The sequence below is a fragment of the Trematomus bernacchii genome, unplaced genomic scaffold (assembly GCF_902827165.1).
Source record: "Trematomus bernacchii unplaced genomic scaffold, fTreBer1.1, whole genome shotgun sequence".
NCBI lineage: Eukaryota > Metazoa > Chordata > Actinopteri > Perciformes > Nototheniidae > Trematomus > Trematomus bernacchii.
Genome location: NW_022987616.1, coordinates 2589707 through 2610589, shown reverse-complemented (window position 1 = coordinate 2610589; position 20883 = coordinate 2589707). Strand labels below are relative to the sequence as shown.

The window sequence follows — 20883 nt, the reverse complement described above, 5'->3', positions numbered from 1 at the left end:
GATTGGATCTGTCAATATCGGCTTGAATGAATAAATACTGACTTCATTTCAGTTGATAACAAAATAATGTCCTGTTTGTTTGCTTGTGTGTATCTGTGTGTTAACTGTGTGTGTACAGTAGAAGTTAGAGTTCGGACAGAGAGAGCTAAAGATAATCCTGTTAGCCAGAGAGAGACATGGTGAGAGTTAATTCACTAAATGCTCTCTGAGTTTCTGAACTCTGTAAACAGAGCGGTCTGAATTAACCTCAGCAGTCTAATTTTACACCAGACACTTTTGAGTTACTACCAATTAATCCATGTATTATCCCATTATGAAATATATTGGAAAATGAACTCAGTTCTATGTGAAATGCAGAGTCCAAGAACTAAAGGTAATGGCACATTTAGTAAGCAGTTTGTTCTTACCAAAAAGTATCCGATCTGGCTCTCCTCTCTGACCTGGCATTTGAGTGTAAAGGAGAGGCACTCGTTTTAGTTATGATAATGAAGTTTCCCCAACAAACATAACTCCTTTGGATGGTCTCTGCACTCGAGGCTCTGCAACAACACACCGTTGGGCTGTTTGACTTGAATAAAGGGTTACCATGCTAAATGGGGTAGCACTCAGCTTTTAGAGTCACTGGCAGTGAGGAGGCGGTGATAGCTGACTCTGCGTTGATTCCTGGAAAAATGGGAGTGACCTGAGGGAATTAATGCCTATAAGAAATGGAATTGCCTCAGTCTGTTGTTTGGATGTGAGACGAAGACTGCACAGCACCCTGAGAGTTTTCAGAGGAATCGGAAATCAAATAGAAATCGCCTTCAGGAGCAGTGGATGGGCTGGTGGCTGTAGCCCACTCCGAGACCCCCCATGTTCAGCAGGTTGAAGAGCCTGATCGGGGCTCCTGAGCCCCCCCCCTGCCCAAGCTCCGACCCCACCATCATCCCCAGCTCCAGCCGTTAAGGTAAGGCCTTTTCTAATCTTCAATATAAATTCAGAACTGACATATTATTGTTTAATTAAACGTTACCTGCCTGCTTGTTTATCCGATTTCCTAGAATGCTACTCAGATCAGTGAAAGCCTCTGAAGCAGCTTGGCACTGATAAACAGCATGGGTGGATTTACTGTTGCTTTTTCAGTAGGATGCTGGCAAGGCAATATGTGATCCTGAATCTGAGGAAGGGGATAGTACTGAGGAATAATTAACGTTATGTGTGCACAGCCTTATCATTAGGAAATGAGTCCTATTTGTCTCAAGACAATTTCCCACTTTTTTCTGCAGTTACTAGCATCGTTTCTTTACAGGAAGAAAAGCCGCCTGAAAAGAGGGATGAGAAAGAGGAGCCAAAACAAGACGAGGAGAAGAAAGAGGAAGAGAAGAAAGAAGAAGAAAAGAAAGGGGAGGAGAAAAAGGAAGAAGAGCCAAAACCAGGTGAGGTATGATTTTAATTTAGAGCACAACACAACCATGTACAGACCGGTAGTCTAGGTGATTACTGTTACATACACACTGTAAATATTGTGACTATTGCAGTTGATTAATTGATGTTAGAAAAGTAGTAACATGTCTCACTTAGTTGTTTTGAAATAATAACAATATCCTCCTGCAGACTGCAGTATGAACTTTAAAGCAGCTGCTTTTGGCCATCTTCCTCATGCACTTGCAATTGATGATGAATTGCACTTTTCTGTTATCAGAATTTCACACTTGAATCTGAATTTATACTCCAATAATACCTATCCTTACATATTTCCAAGTGATTTTATTTGTTTACAGATTTAAAATACCCAAGAAGTCAAAGGAGTGTTAGATGGGGGAAATGTAGCGGGCATGGTCACCCAGTGTTGATGTGCTTTTGTCAAAATGTCCTGCTCCAGCTCCTGCTCCTGCTCCAGCTCCTGCTCCTGCTCCAGCTGCTGCTGCTGCTCCTGCTCCTGCTCCAGCTGCTGCTGCTGCTCCAGCTCCTGCTCCAGCTCCTGCTCCAGCTCCTGCTCCAGCTCCTGCTCCAGCTCCAGCTCCAGCTCCAGCTCCTGCTCCTGCTCCTGCTCCAGCTCCAGCTCCAGCTCCAGCTCCAGCTCCAGCTCCAGCTCCAGCTCCTGCTCCTGCTCCAGCTCCAGCTCCAGCCGATCCAGAGGGGGTCGAGGGGTAAGAGCGCACCATATACTGCCCCCTGTGACCCTCCAGAGGACAAGGGGGAACAGATGATGAATTGACAAATCAATGTTGACATTTCAGGCTTTCAAAAGTGACTTTAGGCTGAACAATACATCACTTATCACTTAGTCACAATCCCACATTTAGAAAAGATAGAGAAGAAAATATAATTTTAATTATTTTGTTGGAAATTTTAAAAGACCCTTTTAAGAACTGACATTTTTATTATTATTAAAAATATTATGAGGCTAGACGAGATTGTAACAGTGATTATAATAATAATAATAAAGCTTTATTTATATAGCACTTTTCATACACCACGTGCAGCTCAAAGTGCTTTACAAAATGACACATCACAAGTTCAAAACAAACAACAGGAAATTCCCCTCAGATGATTTGTTAAGAACTTTACAGACTTGTACATGCAGCAAAATATAACATTTGATCAGGTTAATAAACACAAGGAGGTAAAATGTATGATTATAAAAATAAAATAAAATAAATAATGGTTTCTCTCAGATAAGACACAAGACAACTCAGTCGATGCAACACTATAACATATAAAACCCCATAAAACAAAGTGAACATATAGGTACAACAGAAATAAAAAGATTAAGACCTATAAAATAAATAAAACAATATAAAGGTAGGTAAATAATAAAGACTAAAAGAACATTTAAAGTGGGGAATTGCTAATAAAAAGCTAATCTAAAAAGAGGTGTCTTTAGCTGTCGTTTAAAAATGTCCTACTAATACCTACTAAATTTAGCTCTGTCTATTTCAGGAACTCCACTTCCCTGGAGTTAGGATTAGGTTTCCAGGTATCAGAGTATCAGCTTCAACACGTTCAGTACACAATAGGAGCTGTGTCTGCTAACAAGAATATATATGTTACATTTACATTATCATAAAAATGGCAATCATAACTGTTGCAAGAATCAGTCATCAATATCCAGATGTATTTATTTTTACTCTCCAGACCTACATGTGCAAATGGGCAGTTTTTCCTGAGAGGTTGCATGGTCCATTGTTTGGTCTTTCCTCACATTAAGCAGAGGAGACAGCAGCCATCATCACACTGTGACTCCTAAAGCAGGACAAGTAGGAAAGCAGATTAGGAAACGAGTTTCATTTCTGACTCAACGCTCAGGGGAAGCATTCTGCCCCCTCCTCTCTGATTAAATGTCACCTTTTCTATTCTTTAACTCACCTTTCTTTCTGCTCTTGCCCCCTCCCAGTGAAGAGGCCCCCCCTCCTCCTCCTCCCCCCGTTGTCTACTTCCGCTACACCGATGACACGCTCAGAGATACAATCAAGAGGTTAAGAGAGCGCAGAGAGGTGCTCAAACTGAAAGCCATAGACCCTTTTGCCACTTCTCCAGAAATCACCCCTCCAGTCAGTAAGTATGGACATAGAAAACAACCACGCAGGCAGAAAACCTTATTTTGTATTTCAATTACACTTTATTTATATAGCACACTACAGAATAGACCCACAAGTATGTCCACAAGTATACATATAACATCACAGATCAACCCGTATACACATACAGTATGTTAAAACCTGTGCCATGGTAAGAAGCAAGAACCTGATTGGCTACTTTCTACCAGCTGTCTGTTGTAATGTAGTTATTAAATGTTGAATAACTTAACTTTGCCTGTTCAGCGCCTATTCTGAAGAAGGAGGACTACATCAGATTGAAGGAAGAGGAGCGAATAGCAAAGGAGGAAGCAGATAAAAAGAAGGCAGAAGAAGCAGCCAAAAAGGCAGAGGAGAAGAAGAAGAAGGACGAGGAGAAAAGGCTGGAGAACGAGCAGAAGGCGGAGGAGGAGCGGCTGGCGAAGGAGGCCGCCAAGAAGGCAAAGATCCTCCCAGAAATCAACTTCTCCATCATCGACGCCCTCTTCAGCCCCATAGAGACCCGGATGGATGGCATCCTGGGAAACACCATCGACCCTTTCACAGGTGGGTGAGGGGCCCACAGGGGACAGGAGGATGAGACTAAATGAATCGTAAAATGTGTCTGTCTCTCTCAAGATCGGCGGTACATTGCCTGGTTAGCCGTGGTAGCCGTGGCGATCAACTACAACTTTTGGTTTTGCACCGCCCGGATGGCCTTCCCTTACCACAACGACACCCTTAACCGCTTCTGGATACTGTTGGACATTCTGAGTGACGTAGTGAATGTCATCGACATCATAATATGGCAGCCGAGACTGCAGTTCGTCAAAGCCGGGGACATTATTGTGAGTCCAGAGGCATTATGAACCATCACTGTTTGTAGTATCTGTATCTGTGATAGTTATATTGAAGTGTTTTATGTGTAGTCTTAACTCGTCTGAACTGAAATACTGTGTGTTCCCTTGCAGAAAGACAGAAGCATGGCTAAAGTACATTATCGGAAATCATATCGATTTAAGGTGAGTCTGTAGTCTGGGGGTAGAAAGTATTTCCTCAAGTCAATTACGAGGAATATCTTTCATTGTATTCCTCTTTATACTTCTTCTCCACTAAATGTTGTGTACTTGTTGTACTTTTGACTCGACTACGTTTATCTGACAGCTAGCTTTTTCTTTGGTTCTTACCTAATTAATCCTCTTACGACTCATCAGATGAATCTTGTGACTGGAGGACCTCTGGACTTAACTTACTATGTAGAAAGAGATTCAAAGAGACCAGCTGCAAAAGTAAAATGCTAGTTTGATGATTAGAGATTTGATGCATCAGTATCAAAGATCTTATGTCATGTTTAATAGTATATGTCAAGTACTTTTAGCTGATGATACTTTATTTTACTTGAGTAGAATTTTAAAGGAGCGATCTTAATACTTCTTCCATCACTTTGTATGTCCAAGCAAGTACATTTGAATGTGAGAAAATCATGGAATCCAACTAAATCTACCACTCACTGTAACCTCAGAGGCACATTACCTGTTGTAAACATAACCACATATTTTCCCTGCTCTTTTTAGTTGGATATCCTCAGCATCCTCCCGTTTGACCTCCTCTGCCTGCAGTTTGGATTCTCCTCAGTGTACCGAATCAACCGCTTTATCCGGGTAGGCAGTAGACACATTTTTACTCATCATATCAATTCAATAAAACTTGTATATTATATATTTGTCTGTTTCCTTGTAGATCGAGTCCTTCTTTGAGTTCAGCGATCGACTTGAGAGTGTCATGGCCAAGGCCTACATCTGGAGGTAAATCAAGTTACTTTATTTATCCAACTCTTACGACACTGTGTGCAAACTCCTGCCATTAGTAAAACTGTTGAGTTATCTCTAAGCAGAAAATAAGACTGTTGAAAGTTTCTGAACCATTTATCTCCTCAATTACTTGTCTGTGTAACTAAATTGTTTGCACAACAGATATCCACATAACAAAGACACATTATTTGTATTCATTCCATTACGCACCGTATGCTTGTTTCTCGTTATTCATTTAGTTTAAAGTCCCCAATACTTAATCTTGACAATTTGTGAGTAAAAGAATCTTTCTCTACACAGTTCAGCTCCATCTAATCATTATTTTCTTTGTTAGAGTGATTCGCACCACAGGTTACCTGCTCTTCGCTCTCCATCTCAACGCCTGCGCTTACTACGTTGCTTCAGTAAACCAGGGTCTGGGGTCCACCACATGGGTTTATAATGGGAAGGGCAACGCGTATGTACTTCTTAAGATAACACATAGTACCAGATATAGCTAATTATAGTGCATTATCGTTCTATTGAAATGAAGATGTACCCGTTCTTCCACAGGTACATTCGTTGTTACTACTACGCAGTGCGCAGTCTGATCAACATCGGGGGTCTTCCAGAGCCCGTTACCGTCTTTGAGATTACCTTTCAGATGTCCAACTTCTTCATTGGCGTCTTTGTGTTCTCCAGTTTGATTGGACAGGTATGTATGACGAGGATCTTTATTCATAATGCTATCATATTTCACTTCTTAGCATTAGCTTTTGTCCTTTTTCTCACGTCTCTATTCCCTCCGTCTTCTCTCAGATGAGAGACGTGATAGGAGCAGCCACAGCAGGCGTGACGTATTTCCGGGCATCAATGGACGGCTGCGTTGACTACATGAACACCAACACCATCCCCAAGGAGGTCCAGAACAGAGTCCGGACCTGGTTCAACTACACCTGGGAAGCTCAGGGCATGCTGGGTAATTTTTTGAGCCTTTAATACGAGAAATATAGACTTAACAACTGAAAACCAGACAATTATTAAAATGACAAAAGATGTATTTGACTCGTACTGAGTTACTCTTTACACATGTCCTCTGCAGATGAGTCGGAGCTGCTGGACAAGATGCCCATGGTGATGAGAACTGCCATCGCTGTGGACATCAACATGGCCACCTTCCAGAAGATCGCACTGTTTCAGGTCAGCAATCACCGTGTCCTGTTAGCAGCAAGGCCTTGGTCAGGACTGTTCAGTGAACACTCACCTGTCCCCTCATATTGTCTCTTCCAGGGCTGCGACCATCAGATGTTGGTGGACATGTTGTTGAGGCTCAAGTCTATCGTCTATCTACCCGGAGACTTTGTTGTGAAGAAAGTGAGTATTTGTGTGTGTGACGAAATGAAGCAAATATCCAACCATATATCCAAATGTTCATAATGTCTGATCCCCTCCTGCAGGGGGACATCGGTAAAGAGATGTACATCATCAAAGAGGGAGCGGTGCAGGTGGTGGGGGGGCCGGACAACAGCATCGTGTTTGTCACCCTGAAGGCTGGCTGTGTGTTTGGAGAAATCAGGTGAGTCTGCTTTTTGTAACGTCTCAATTATAAAATAACAGGTAAAAAAAGATTAACAAGTCACATATTTATCTTTGGTTATCATTTTAACAATGACACATGTACATAAGGAGAATATATGTAGGCATATTAGTGCAATTTGCTTATCCTTGTTTGGTATAATGCATGGCTGTAGCATTGCAGTGTAATATTTGGTCTTGGACACATGGTTTATTACTGCCTCTGTCCCCTCAGTTTACTACAGTCTGCCAAAGATGGAGGGAACAGGCGCACAGCTAACGTGAAGGCGCACGGCTTCGCTAACCTCTTCGTCCTGGAGAAGAAAGACTTGTTTGATATCCTCGTCCATTACCCAGAGTCTCAGAAAGTGTTGGCCAGGAAGGGCAGGTGAGTCTTTACAGTTAGCCATAAACACAATGACACTTTTTTCACACCAAAGATGTTTGAGCACCAACACCTGTGCAAATTAAAGTGTAAGATGCAGCCCATTAAGGATGTGTCTGTGTCTGTGTTTTGTGAAGGGCCCTGACCAAAGCCAAAGGCCCTCCAGGTCCTAAGCTTAAGGAGGACAAGATTAAAGGAGGCGCTCTGTTTGGACAAAAACCGCAGACTCCCAAGATGATTAAACTCTTCGCTATGTTACGCAAAGCGTCAGCGGCGAAGGTAAAGTAGCTGTTCATAGAGAGATAACTGGAATACTTTGATATGGTTAATAACAAAAAGCCTAAAGACAATGTAATGACTAGTAGAAGACTTTCAGCAGTGACGCAGCATTGTCTCTTCTCTCTTTCAGAAATAAGAGCGGACGAGTGATGCTGCCATCTCTACACTCTCTAATCTGCCACCATCATGTTGTGTAGTTCACTTTACACAGGCATCTGTAAATACAGTTTCAAATGATTCACCTTGTTAACCTTTATAGAGTCAAATGTATTCTGATTAATCTGATCAGAAGCCAAATCTGTGAAAATGATAGCGATACTTTACTGCAAAACGGAGCATTTGTATATCTATTACTCACCCTGTGCTATCTTAAACTCTCAATGAAAGAGAGCCGTAATTAGTCATTACTAGTGAGCATTAAAGTGCACGAGTCTCTAAACAGATGTTGTAATATAGGTTTGCTATTTTTACTAATGGTTATTTTATCAGTTAACGTTTCCTTGAACATGTTTTAAGATGTACATGTTGCTTTATTTTTAATATCAAATAAAAAGGTTAAGCTGTTAACTCCAATGTGTCCTCGGTGTTATTTACAAACAGATAAGCTCTCTAGGTTTCTGGAGTGACTTTGTATTAGCAGAAATAGCTGAACAGGTAAAGTGTTACTACAATTTATACTTCCATCAAATAAGTTAAAATATGACAACACAGTTGAGCTGGTCACAAAACCTTAAGGTATTCCCGGATTACAAAGAGACCTGTAACATTAAAGAAGTATTAGGAGACAGCAAAGTTGACTTTAGATCAGTGTTGATTGAATAATGATAACACCCGAGCAGCATGAAGCATCAACTGACATTTAAGGTCCATGATTTCTAATTTAAAGCTACAAAAACAGTGTAAGATGATGCAGACCAAATAATACATTTAAAAAAAAAAGATCCTGCTCTCATGCACAATACTGCTACTGGACATTCTCTTAATAAGCAGAAGCGATGTGCTAACATGACTGTATGACCTTTTGTTTGGTTTAGCATTGAGAACAGCTAAGAGAGAACTGCTCTGTGATACTGGACGTGTTCAGCTCCTCAACAGTTTAGTGAGTCTCTGTTTGAAGTCAGATAGTCATGTCGTCTGCAGGATACTTGGCCGGTTTAGTCCAGAAAGGTTTTCATCTCCTCAGCAGATGGATTGTGAAGAAAGCGTCCTTTAACTCTGGAGCTTCCAGAAGACGATCTGTCTGTCCTCTCCGCCGGTGATCACCGTGGAGCACAGCTCGCTCATCCACATGGCCGTGACGGCACCTTTTACAGGAGGAACATAATATGCATCATAACCTTATCATTTCTGTAAGTACACAGAAAACACCTACTTATTTTATGTCACATTTAGCATTAGAGCTATTGGTACAAATCCTGCACATAGACATTTAACCAGGTAGCTGTACCTGAGTGTGCGGGGATCCTCTGGGTGACTGTGTTGCTGAGCAGGTCCCACAGCAGGAGGTCACCTGACCCCCCCCCACACAGCACCGAGTTCCCGTCCCAGCAGAAGCACCTGAACCCACAGCAAGAACTCCTTTTGAGCTGCAGCATCAGGTATATCACATGTTCTTATTTCAATGGGCTACAGTTGTTAAGAGCTTACACCCTGGCAAGGCTAGGCTAGGCAAGGCAACGTAGAGACTAATTAAACGTAATATACATACGAAGAGAACATAAACTTATTTAAATACAAATATATGAAACAAATACTCAGTTGCGTACGACTGAGGCGCTGAAATCTGCCTCTCCTGTCCTGCTCTTACCTCTGCTCCTCCTCAGCTTTCACAGACGATATCACCATTCCTGTCTGGACGTCAATGACCTTCATACAGGAGTCAGCGCCGACACTCAGGACGTGTCTGCTGTCTGAGGACAAAGAGATCCAAGTCATCACTTTAGACATGGTTTGTAGGTGACTCAAGAGTGTTGATTTGGGATGTATAGATCTTTGTCATATTTTCAACACACTACACTATGCCGTTTTTTATTCTTCACATTTTCGACATGACGTTATTTCTCCGATTTCTGACATGCTATATACTATGCAGTTTTATTGTATGGTGACTATGTGGAAAACATGCAGAAAACAAACATAGTTTAGTGTGTCGATAAGTGACAAAAACGATACTATGCCTTTTTTCCATATTTTCAACAAACTATACTATTACGTTTTATTGTATGTGGACATAGTCTTTTATGTCGAAATAAGGCACGGTATAGTGTGTAGAAACCAGGCGTAGTTTCGTTAAAAATGACAGAAAAGCCATAATATAGCGTGTCGAAAAAATGCAACAAAGAATCTCTTATCTCTGGTGAAAATCAGCGGGCTGGTGTAACACCCACCTGGACTGAAGGCCGTGTGGTGGATGGTCCCCGTGTGGCAGTGGACCTGCTGCAGGGGGGTGTAGCTGCTGGTGTCCCAGAGGCTGACCGCCCCGTCTTTACAGCCCGACACCAGCAGGGTGCCCGCTGGATTCAGACCAATGGTGTTCACCTGCAGGGAGACACACGTGCATGAGTGCTCTGCTTCTACCTTTCAGTGTTTGGACTTTGATCCCAACACGTTTCAGTTCCTCTTTATGAATGATATCGATAATAAATAATAAACTTGTGCTTCAAAATGCAGTGTAAGCGTCCACACTCACCCCAGCATCATGTTCCAACTCGGCCAGTACCTCAAACTGGGATCTCTTGTGATTGGACGAGCTATCATAAGGGCATTTCCAGACCTGTGAAACAAACAGCAATGGTCACCCCTCTCTTAGACATGAATTCATGCACATTGCTGTCATGTAGTATTACTGCCATTCTTCCCCGACTCTCAATCTTTCTGAATGCCTGATAAATCCATTGCTTTATAAACAGCATCACCTCAATAAAGTACTTTTTTTACCTTGACGGTGGAGTCCCAGGACGCCGTGTACAGCCGCTCATCAAACCAACACATGTCACTGACGGCGTCGTCATGGCCCATCAGAGTGTCCTGCCGCCTGCCGTATGGGATGGAGTAGAAATACCTAAGGGAAGAGAGACATATGGATCAGTGTGTGGTCATGAAGATCCTTTTGATATCATTTGTCCTTGGATATTATACATACACATTGTTGTCCCAGGAAGAACACACCACCGTTTTACCATCAGCCAGCATGAGACATGACGATAATGCCTGAAAGAAAGCCACATCGTTTATTGTTCAGAGAGTTCAAAATGATTAGAGAGATGGTGAAACGTAAATACAGCTGCATACTGTACCATGTTAGAGAAGGACATGCTTCTTTGGAAGTCCTTCAACTCTTTGGAAAACATTTTAAGGGTTGAGTCTGGAACAAAGAGTCATACAGCTGAGTATTGCAGAGTACAACCGTTTCTTTCCCCACCAATGAGAAAACACCCATTTCAGAGTATTTTGAACCAATCTGCTATTTGTTCTCCCTTTCTACTTGTAAAAACTACTTGGATGAACTAATTCAACCGTTAAGTATGGTCTTATCCCCTGTGAGGTTCTTACTGTGATGACATCATTTTGCACCAGAATGCTAACAGGAACCCCAACGGGCCACTAGAGGGAGAAGAGGCCATACATTGAGCAGATATAAAACCACTTCCCACAATGCCACTCAAATGACTCCATTATGAAACTTAGGGATGATGTTACCTGTTTAAAATTACACAAACAAGTTATTTGTTACCGAGTTAAATCTTTAACCATTATGGATCAGAATTGAACAGGTTAAACTAAACTGAAGAATAGTATTTTGGTCCTTTTTGCACCTCTGTGATCTATATATTCTCCTGACCTTGGGATGTGGAGAATATAGCTGCTCCGTCCCGGGTCACAGCGATGCCGCTCACAGCCCTGCACATGACACGGAAAGACTCAATTACACAAGAAAAGGCATACGTATCCAGAAGGAAATGTGCAGGGGGGGTTAACATAACGGTCACACTAGTACATTTAGCAAAGATGTATTCAAGCAGAAACTTGTCCTCGACTCACACTCCTCTACAAATGTCTTCACAAATATTTGTGTTATTATTTTCTGCAGCTGCCGACCCGATACTAGCTTTGCATGCACTTCCTCTTGTTTGAACCAGAGCTTTTCTCAGTTATATGTGGACTAGCAGTTCAACCTTGATGCCTCCTGACTTACTCTTTATGGATCTTGTGGCTGGAGATGGGTTTCAGATTTCCGATGTTCGCCCAGGATAACTTCCTGCTCTCCTCCGTCAGGTCTTCAAAGGACGAGTCCTCACTCTGAGAGGCTGCAGGAGGGACAAAGAGGACATTTTTGATCAATGCCTGGTGTTGGATGCAGCTTATGCCAGTTTACCATTATGCAACTAATCACTGGAAATAAATTAAATCATCAGTACTGAGCAGATTATTTCATTATTTCTGACTATTTCTATTTCCTTGTAAAATCAGCAAAGAAATGATCTAGGTCAGTTGAAAATGAATCACCCTCTGTTTGGACACACTACATGTTGTCTATAATTTAAGTGCTTTAATGACATATTTCACAGTTTGCATGTACCCACCCTCAGAAGAAGAGAACTACTACGGGGATGATTCACTGAAATACAATGCCTCCCAAACTGCACGAAACAAGTGCTGCATATACAGAATACTCAGACTATTTGTCTTCTCCAGATAAAGCTAGGAATCAACATCGGCAGCAGACTTTGCACGGTAGTTTCCGAAGGTTTATAAGTTTGTGTGTGATCATCTATTGTACCTGGAGACAGGTCGCTGACAGGTGAGTTGCTGCTGGGGCTTCGGGTCATGTTGTGAAACCGGGGGGTGATCCTCTGAGGGTGAGGGGTGGTGAACAGCTGTTTGGGCGTCTGGCCGAACTCCAGGATCTGTGTCAGCATGGCGATCCTCTCGTCAGGGTCCTCGATGCTTCAGAGAAATGGAAAGTTAGATCAAAGAAATAATGACAAATATTTGTAATAATAATCATGTGCGAGTGGTTTTCCATGTACCTATCACAGTCTACACCTCCTTCATAGGTCAGAGGGTGAAACACTGAAAAACAAAGAGATGAATGTGAGCTTTTTCCACGTTTGGTTGGTTTGATTTGAAAGAAACAGGTCTCTTTACCATTATGGGCTGCGAGAGCTTCACTGCCTCTCTGCTTGAAGCCGAACACCAGGTCGATCCACTCGTGGAGGTGCTCCGACACGTACTGACTCTCCAGCGCTGTCTTGTGCTTCTGGAGGAAATCACTGGTATCTGGAGTCAAACAGGACACAGTGAACGTGAGAGTGGGAGTTTTAATAGTTGGTAAAACAACAGAGACAAGAGTATACCATAATGTTGTCAGCGGGTGTAACAGAGATTACATGCACACCATGAACAGATGTGAGGAAGTTACCTGAGGCCCAGGGCGGGACAACAACATCCCCGACCAAGCTCCCGTTCTGTCTCCTCCCCAAACCAAGATTACGTTTGTTTTCCAGGAAGCTGCAGTCATTCCCATAAAACTCTGGAATCAACTGCAAAACAGGAAGAACATTCATACAAAATCATCCAACACATTCTTAGACAGAAACCATTGAAGACACCATGTTTGTCTTGGTGAACACAACAACACATAAACTCTTAACTTCTAGAAAGATATTTGTTCATATGGCAGTAGTGTCTAAGTGACATTTTACATAAGTCATGTTTTACCTCTTTGAAGTCTGTTGCCCCGTCTAAGCAGTTTTTCCACGTATCACCTATGCTGTAAGAAATCCATGAGGGTCAGTTAATACAAATTCACACTCAAATGAAAAATGTATGCAGTAAATATGCAGTGTTATTATTTACAGACTAAATATAAATAGTATACTCGTACTACAATGTGTTTGTACAGTTTCAGGAAATATCTTTATCTATATTTTAGTGTAACATTGTTCCAGATTGTCATTATTCCAAAACCAATAAATGAGGGGGGAAATACATAGGTTTGATGTTTAGATGATATCCTACATGTCATGGTTATCAAAGTGGAGTAGATACCTATTGAACATGCGATCTGGGTGGTCGTAGCGGCCGTTCTGGAGACACAGCATGTGCTCAGGAGCTGAGGGGCAGAACACAGAAACACCGATGGCATTTAAAGTCAACAGTTTCCACGTCTTAAAAAAGATTTTCATTAGAAATTACCCAAGCTCTTTTTGTGTAATTGGTCTGTAGATTCCTGCAGAAATACATAGTTAACAGCTGTAGTGAAAGAGGCTCAATAGAGATTAAAATAACCCAAGAAAAGGCAATGTAACGTATTATTTATTGTTGTTTCGTTTGTCTTGGTCTACAGGGTTTTTTCTACAGCACAAAACAATGCGAGATATAAAAAGGGGCTGCTGGATGAATCATAATATCTAATAGTATTAGGTTTGAAACATGTCGTTTTTGAAGCATAAAGAAGTATTTGAGGTTTACATGTTGGTTAATGAACTGACAGGCTTTACACCTCAGTCTATAACAAACAGAGACAGTATATTACAGAACAGACAAGCATGCAGAAGACCGTTGTTAAACACACTGAATGGAAGCTGTGAATATAGAGTTTCATATACACTGTAGCTCTAAAGATGGAGGTGTGACGTACCGACTCGGACCAGGTAGAAAAGGACGTAGCCTGGAGACGAGTAGTGACTGCCGAACATGAAGCGGGGCTCGGGCATGCCTCTGTATCGAGACTGTGGACGAGACAACTCTGTGTTACTGATGCCAAATACACCCCTAAGTCTGCTACCAAGCAATGTGCATCTCAGTTTTCCTTTGTTATATCCATATTTTAAATGAGGTAATATGCATTCAATTGGGGTATAATCAGATCCTTTTTATGCAAATGAGCCTCATTGAAAAAACAGTACAATTCACAAATGTGCTTATGGTCACAAACAGTTACAGACACATTTTTAGCACCTTCACTAAATGTACGATTTTTCCCAACTACAGTATGTTAAATAAATTCCATAGAAGTCAAAGAAACAGCAGAGACTCACCAGCAGTCGGTCTAGTCGCTCTTTGTTCAGAGCTCCCACGGGTTTGCTCAGGTCCCTGAATGTGGCCTCGTTGGTCAGATCTGGGAAATAGAGGGAGAAGTCCTGAGTACAAGCTACTGATGTATGCATTAATATGGATGATTATAGCTTAATATCAATCTGTTATTATAACAACTTGATGATAAATACAGTAATCCTTGAAGCTGGATGCTTAATGAGCATGATCACTATAGGGACCTGCAGTAATATGTGTTGTTATTTATGACTCAGCTGACCCACCTAACTGGGGGCTGGAGTAGTCTGCGAGGACCCAGGGGAAGACGGGGTACTGAGAGAGGTCGTTGCAGCTGCGGTCAGCCAGGTTGTTGAGGTGGAGCAGATACTGGTAGTTGCTCAGATGGCCGCGCTGCCACTGCAGCATGTAGCTCTCTGCTGTGTGCTCCGTCACGTGGTTCTCTGAGCGAGGAGGAGGAGGACAACAGAAATGTTAGAATGCAGGTGTTTTTGGCTTTTACCAATAAACGCCAATATTTGTCATCATTGCATTTGCATTATAAAAGAGAGTTTTTAAGAGAGCTTTTTTAGGCCAGTATAGCTGAAATGAAAGAGGTTTGATAACAGGAACACAGACAAAGTCACATTTCAATCCATAAGACTTTCAATACTGTTGACCTTCTTGTTTTACAGACACAAGACCGTGTAGGAACTAGAGATATTCTGTCACTGATTCAGTCCTGGGTTGAGTTTTCTCACCCAGGAAAGTAGCGATGTAGTAGTAGATCTCATCTCTGTCAGCCGTCTTGTAAAACTTCAGGTAGATGTCGGAGCAGAAGTCATTCTCAGTACAGAATACCTCCAGACCCTGGGTGAGAAGAGATGCACACAGACATGAGGATTAAAATGATTTCGTCCGTATTATTAATTGACTAACTCCTCCTAGTTGTACCCACCAGAGGTCTGAGTCCATGCCGTCTCTTGTAAATCCTCCTCACTTTGTGGAGTCTGATCTGAATGACCTGCTCCTGGAATGACACGTCATATAAACATGATATTATGACCTCAGCTCAATAAAAGCTCTCAGCATGTCCACTCAGATGTGGCGTCTCACCGGATATCCATTGAGAGGCTGGAAGTAGAGGCTTCCATCCGTTATGCAGATGTGGCCGGGGTTGGACACCAGAGGCAGGACCATCTCCACGGCACACTCCATGTGAGGCTTCTCTGCCACGCTCTGAAAGCTTCACATCAGTCCCAACAGTTCATCATCCAGCTGCATACTCCAACAGAAACTTCTTAATCATTATATCTCGTTACAAAGTGTGATGTAACAGACAGCGATATGTGAATCAAAGTGAACATACCAGTTTTTGTCAAAAGAAGACCTCGCCAGGCGTGATTGTAAAATGGCGGCAATCTAGAAATACACAAGAACTGTGTGTTTGATCATGAAAGACTATATGAAAGTTACCATGCTTTAACAATTACAAAAATAACCATGCACTAAAGGAAAGGAGGTCATGTGAATGAAGTGCAAGATGCTGTAGTCTTTCATCATTTCACCATCTTTAAGACTTGAGAGGCCCACTGTGTGTGTGCTTGAACTTTCAGTATTGATTGACTCACCATCGCAGTCTGGTCTCCAAGCTTCTCCAGACAGGACGCCCTGTGGAGCTGCAAAATGTATCAGAGTGTAAATTAGCAGCAGTACAAATCCAATGAATGCGTGTGGAACAATATTACAGCTCTGTTTATTAAAGCAAACACACTGCCCGGTTCCCATGACTCGGAGATATGTTTGGATGTAAATGTACCTCCCAATCCTAGAGCCACAATTATGGAGGAAAAGCTACGTACCTGAAGAAATGTCTGAACCACATCTTCTGTTTTACTCCAATCTTCCAACTGGAACGTCACTTTCTTTGCCCCCTGCCAAAGTGATGAGAGAAGTGTTTCAATTAAATATATGAGCAAATCTCTGAGCCTTTTCTGTTTGATCTGCTCAACTTATTGCCATGTTTCTGTTTGAGAGAATCAGCATGAGATCAGTACTTGTGCACTGATGACACATCACTGTAGTCTTCAGATGGCTGAGATCCACATTTGATCTGAGGCTGTGAAAACTCATATGTGACTGACAGTATTCTGCAAACTACTTAAACTCCACCGGCAAAAACAGAGTATACCATAACACGTGCACAGACTTGCAGATTTGCATGGATGCATTGTTACACTACAAACAAACAGACACACAAAGAGGAAAGTCAAGTCTGTGCAAACTGCTCCTGGCATTTAAACATCTTGTATATATTCACTGACTCACCCTTTCATTTCTGTAAGGTGCTATGACATTGCTCTCCTTGATGTAGATAGCCTGAAATGAAAGTGTAAATGTTTATACTTTGTGAAGCTGTCATGACAAATATTCATTTATCTTTGTCCATATTTATCACATTTGGTCAGCTGTGTTATGTTACATTTGAATGATGACCTACCTGTACACATGAAATAGAGATGACAGATGGTCTGGGACTATGAGGAAAACACAACATACATTACTTTACTTGGATTCCTTTTTTTAAAGGGAAACTTCCAACCAAAACTAAGTCCCAAATTTAAAAAGTGAAATTTACATTTAGGCAACACAGAATAACTTACACCAAATGTATACCAAACTTAACTTTCTGGGTTTGTCATCCAGACTTCAGGTGCATAGTTTGTTCTAAATGATCAAATATAGGTTGCTCACTGACAGCAAATGTTGGTTTTAGAGTTGGTTTCCAAGTGTAGTTCCTAGTTTAACATTTGCATTCCCTTTTTAAAGTTACCGGACCAGTTTAATCAACTGAATAAACATCAGTGTGTTGACAGCGCTACAGAAGAAGAACACTCACTCATTGAAAGGGTTGCTCTCTCTCTCCACAAACTCTATCTTCTTACAGTCTCGAAGAGGAATCTGCAGAAACAGAGACAAGTCATTATGTATGAACTTTTAATTACAACCTGTTTACTGCCTCTTTTGCAAAGCAGACGCACAATAAAGAATATAACCTCCATGCAAATAGAATAAAGTGTGGGCAAAACTGGCTTTTTCTTGATATGAATAGAGCATGAATTTCAGTATGTTGAACAGGGGTGTTTCCTGGACCTGGAAACATCCGGGGCTTAGCCCACAGTGGCGGCGCCAGAGATTTTCTTTTGGGGGTGCTGTGGGGTAGCTTGACGTTTCATAGAGGGCGCTCAAACATGTAGGGTTTCCCATTAAGGTACCGGGCGCTACAGTGGACACTTCTACTGCAACACTCCCCACGCAAATACACGGTACACCCGCGACTGTTACAATGAAGGCTCGATAATCAGCTCACCGCATATAGGTGTAAGCAGGGGTAAAGTGCTATTTTTATAAGTGGGAGTGGGCCTAACAACCTCTAGGGGGGTCCTCACCTCTCTAGGGGGGTCCGGGGGCATGCTCCCCGGGGAAGATTTGTTTTTAAATATTGAAGTTAAAAGCATCAATCTGGTGCACTTTGAGAGCAACATTAAGAGATCTATGATACATCTCTCAACACCCATATGAAACAGAACTGTAAGCAGATTTTCTTTTTGGATATTTTACAAATCACTCCCCTTTTAAACTGTATTCTTGTTTTACTGTCATATAGTATTTCATACCTGTTTTTCATTTATTCTCTTATGTTCTGTATAACTATAATGATCATATGAAGGTGTGCCTTGGAAATAATCTTTTACATAATAATTGCATTCACTGAACACGGGAAATTACAATCCTGCCGTCCTCTCTAGTGTCATGAGGTTCAGGTAAAGCACGGTTAATGTATTATTGAGGGAGAATTGTCCGGGGCTACAGAAAAACTGTTGAAACAAACCTTTAAAATTGGCTCTGAAACATCCTCTGGATCAAATATGACAGATCTGGAGCAGACCTTGAACGAGCCTCTGACTTTTCTGAAAGGACAATAGCTAATGTTAGCTTGTTAGCACTTTTAGCCACTTTTGTCAAATTATAAAACAACATACTTTAAGCACTGCAGTAAAGAATCCTTCAAATATAACCCATGAATACCTTTATATATACAGTCTATGATGAATACACATGTTTCAGAAGAAGTACTTTGTGTTGAAAAGTGATGGGGACATAAGTGCTTGGATAAAATAAACATTATTAAATGTGCTGCAACATATTCGATTTTAGGCAGCGTAACGGGAATTGCTATGAGGTCAAAGTAGGTTATGATGGCGGATCAGGAGAAAAATGTTATGAGGCTGCATCAATAGAGCATTCACTGGGTAACCGCAGCTTTGACAATGGCGTAAAATACAGCGTGCTGACTGGTACAAATTGGCATTATTATCACAGTAACATTTAATTATTTGTCATAAGGAAACTGCTTTTCACATAAAAACGGTTCCTTCACATTTTTGGAAACGTATTATACGACAATAAAACTAATATGTCTGCATAGTCTTCTTCTGAGTGTCTGGTGACTTTTCTTCAGTTTGCTTAAGACATTATAAAAGGATAAGATGTTGTTTGAACAGCTGCTCCTAACAAAACCGCCACAAGCTTTAAAGGATTTGACTTAATATTAGTACATGCAAAAAAACTGACAAATAAATAAAGCTCTACAAACATAGCTAACAGGATATGATGTATTATCTTGTTCCAACCACTATTAGGGTTTGCATCACAACATGGTGATGAAGATTATCACATATTACAGGAAGGTTGACATAAAAAGAAACTGGCGAACCGACAGAGAAACCACATTCATATAGTCACATATTGTTAGGTGACTGATGTTACTAGAAGATAAAGCATATTAGAGAATATGAATTACCTCTCCTTCTTTGAACAGGTTGTCACGTGGTATGCAGTGTGCTGTTCAAAATAATATTCCTCCAAATCCAGCAACAGGAGGGAAAATCTAGAGGAAAACAACAATATTTCAATGTCAAATAACAGGAATCTACTGTAAAAGGCAGCTGGAGTGTTAACCCACCACTAAAAAAAATAGGATTAGTATAGGGGACAATACAACCACAACTAATTCTGGAAATCTGAACAGTTGTTTGAGTGAATGTTTAATGGTCAATTGTGTCAATACATTGTAACTTATGTGATACATTAGGAAATAACACAATGGAACAACAGGTCTGCAAACAGTTATTCACTTCAGCTGAAACAGTGGATGCTTAATTCTTCTTCCTGACAAAGTAAAGCCACAGTAAAGTGCACTGAGTAGTCTGGAAATCCAATGCCTCCCTTTAGGTCAGAACCACTTTGAAAATGATTTAAACGCTTTTAAGAGATGCTCTTGTGGTAAATGTGAAACATATAGGGTCTAGTCATGAAGGATTTGATCAATCGGATAAGACTTTTTCCATATGTTCACAATGGCCACTATAATGTATTTTATGCACCTTTGTGGATATATATCTCTATATTCATATCAGTTGAATATAGATATTGTTGCTCCTTTCAGGTCAAAACTAACCTCGTGAGGATTTGGTCATATGGAGTCAAAATAAGCTGTATGTGTTCAGTTGAAGGAGACATTGGACATATAACGGTTTGGTATGAAAACACTGTTATTCATTGCGTTATCAAAAGCACAGACTGAACTCCTGCTGCTCAGCGAGGCCGCTCATTGTGCCTTCAATAAAGAAAGTGCATCACACAGCTGACAGTGAAGCGCTCATTAGCGGAGTGGCCCAGCCTGGCGCTATAATGAGGCTCAGCCACAGCCGAGAGAAACACCGGACTAAACCCACAGAATGACCTACACTTTCTGAAATAATGCTATGTCAACAGCAGGAGAAGCAGCACAAACCTTTCTTTAGTTCGTTCTTTCCTCTTTAAAAAAGCCATGACTGCACACCATCCTTTAACGAAGTAAAGAAACACCGAGCTGTCTGGTCTGTTCACATCTCTGTAAACACGGAAACTTGCTGGATACCACGTGACTGCATGATGAGACAAACGATACCATAACAATGAAAAGAAGAGGCTTCACTCCGACTGTATTTCGGGATACCATAACGAATTAACAACATTTAACCGAGATACTTTATCAAAAATAAAACAAATGTCATGATAATGTTTTTATGTATTTTTATCCTGCATTTAAGGATTTCTTTCAAAAATAGTTAGACATATTTTACGGGTTTTAAGAAGAAGACATTACCGTTCAAATTGGCCCATGAATATTTGAAAAATGTAGCAGTGATTTGACATTAATCTACTAAATGTAAATACC

The 20883-nt window shown here is 41.2% G+C and overlaps 2 protein-coding genes across 2 annotated transcripts; one reads left to right on the top strand and one right to left on the bottom strand.

The window, feature by feature from the left end:
- Positions 1 to 852: 852 nt before the first annotated feature.
- On the top strand, positions 853 to 8004 carry cngb3.1 (cyclic nucleotide gated channel subunit beta 3, tandem duplicate 1). Its single transcript, XM_034132265.1, has 17 exons — positions 853 to 940; positions 1266 to 1415; positions 1862 to 2129; positions 3377 to 3537; positions 3804 to 4103; positions 4176 to 4384; positions 4508 to 4558; positions 5111 to 5197; positions 5277 to 5341; positions 5682 to 5804; positions 5900 to 6041; positions 6146 to 6305; positions 6429 to 6526; positions 6617 to 6700; positions 6784 to 6902; positions 7137 to 7289; positions 7424 to 8004. Exons 1-17 carry the CDS (start codon positions 853 to 855, stop codon positions 7572 to 7574), a joined length of 2409 nt encoding a protein of 802 aa, XP_033988156.1. The 3' UTR covers positions 7575 to 8004.
- A 218-nt stretch (positions 8005 to 8222) lies between these two features.
- On the bottom strand, positions 8223 to 20564 carry nsmaf (neutral sphingomyelinase (N-SMase) activation associated factor). Its single transcript, XM_034132302.1, has 31 exons — positions 20458 to 20564; positions 19465 to 19551; positions 18493 to 18571; positions 17500 to 17561; positions 17101 to 17137; positions 16929 to 16979; positions 16463 to 16534; positions 16232 to 16279; positions 15970 to 16022; positions 15717 to 15846; positions 15559 to 15630; positions 15362 to 15470; positions 14888 to 15064; positions 14609 to 14688; positions 14209 to 14299; positions 13617 to 13680; positions 13287 to 13338; positions 12988 to 13108; positions 12714 to 12845; positions 12596 to 12638; positions 12346 to 12512; positions 11761 to 11872; positions 11407 to 11465; positions 10862 to 10929; positions 10708 to 10775; positions 10503 to 10626; positions 10255 to 10338; positions 9953 to 10103; positions 9373 to 9475; positions 9013 to 9122; positions 8223 to 8869 (listed from the first exon to the last, which is right to left on the bottom strand). Exons 1-31 carry the CDS (start codon positions 20493 to 20495, stop codon positions 8775 to 8777), a joined length of 2739 nt encoding a protein of 912 aa, XP_033988193.1. The 5' UTR covers positions 20496 to 20564; the 3' UTR covers positions 8223 to 8774.
- Between the last annotated feature and the right edge of the window lie 319 nt (positions 20565 to 20883).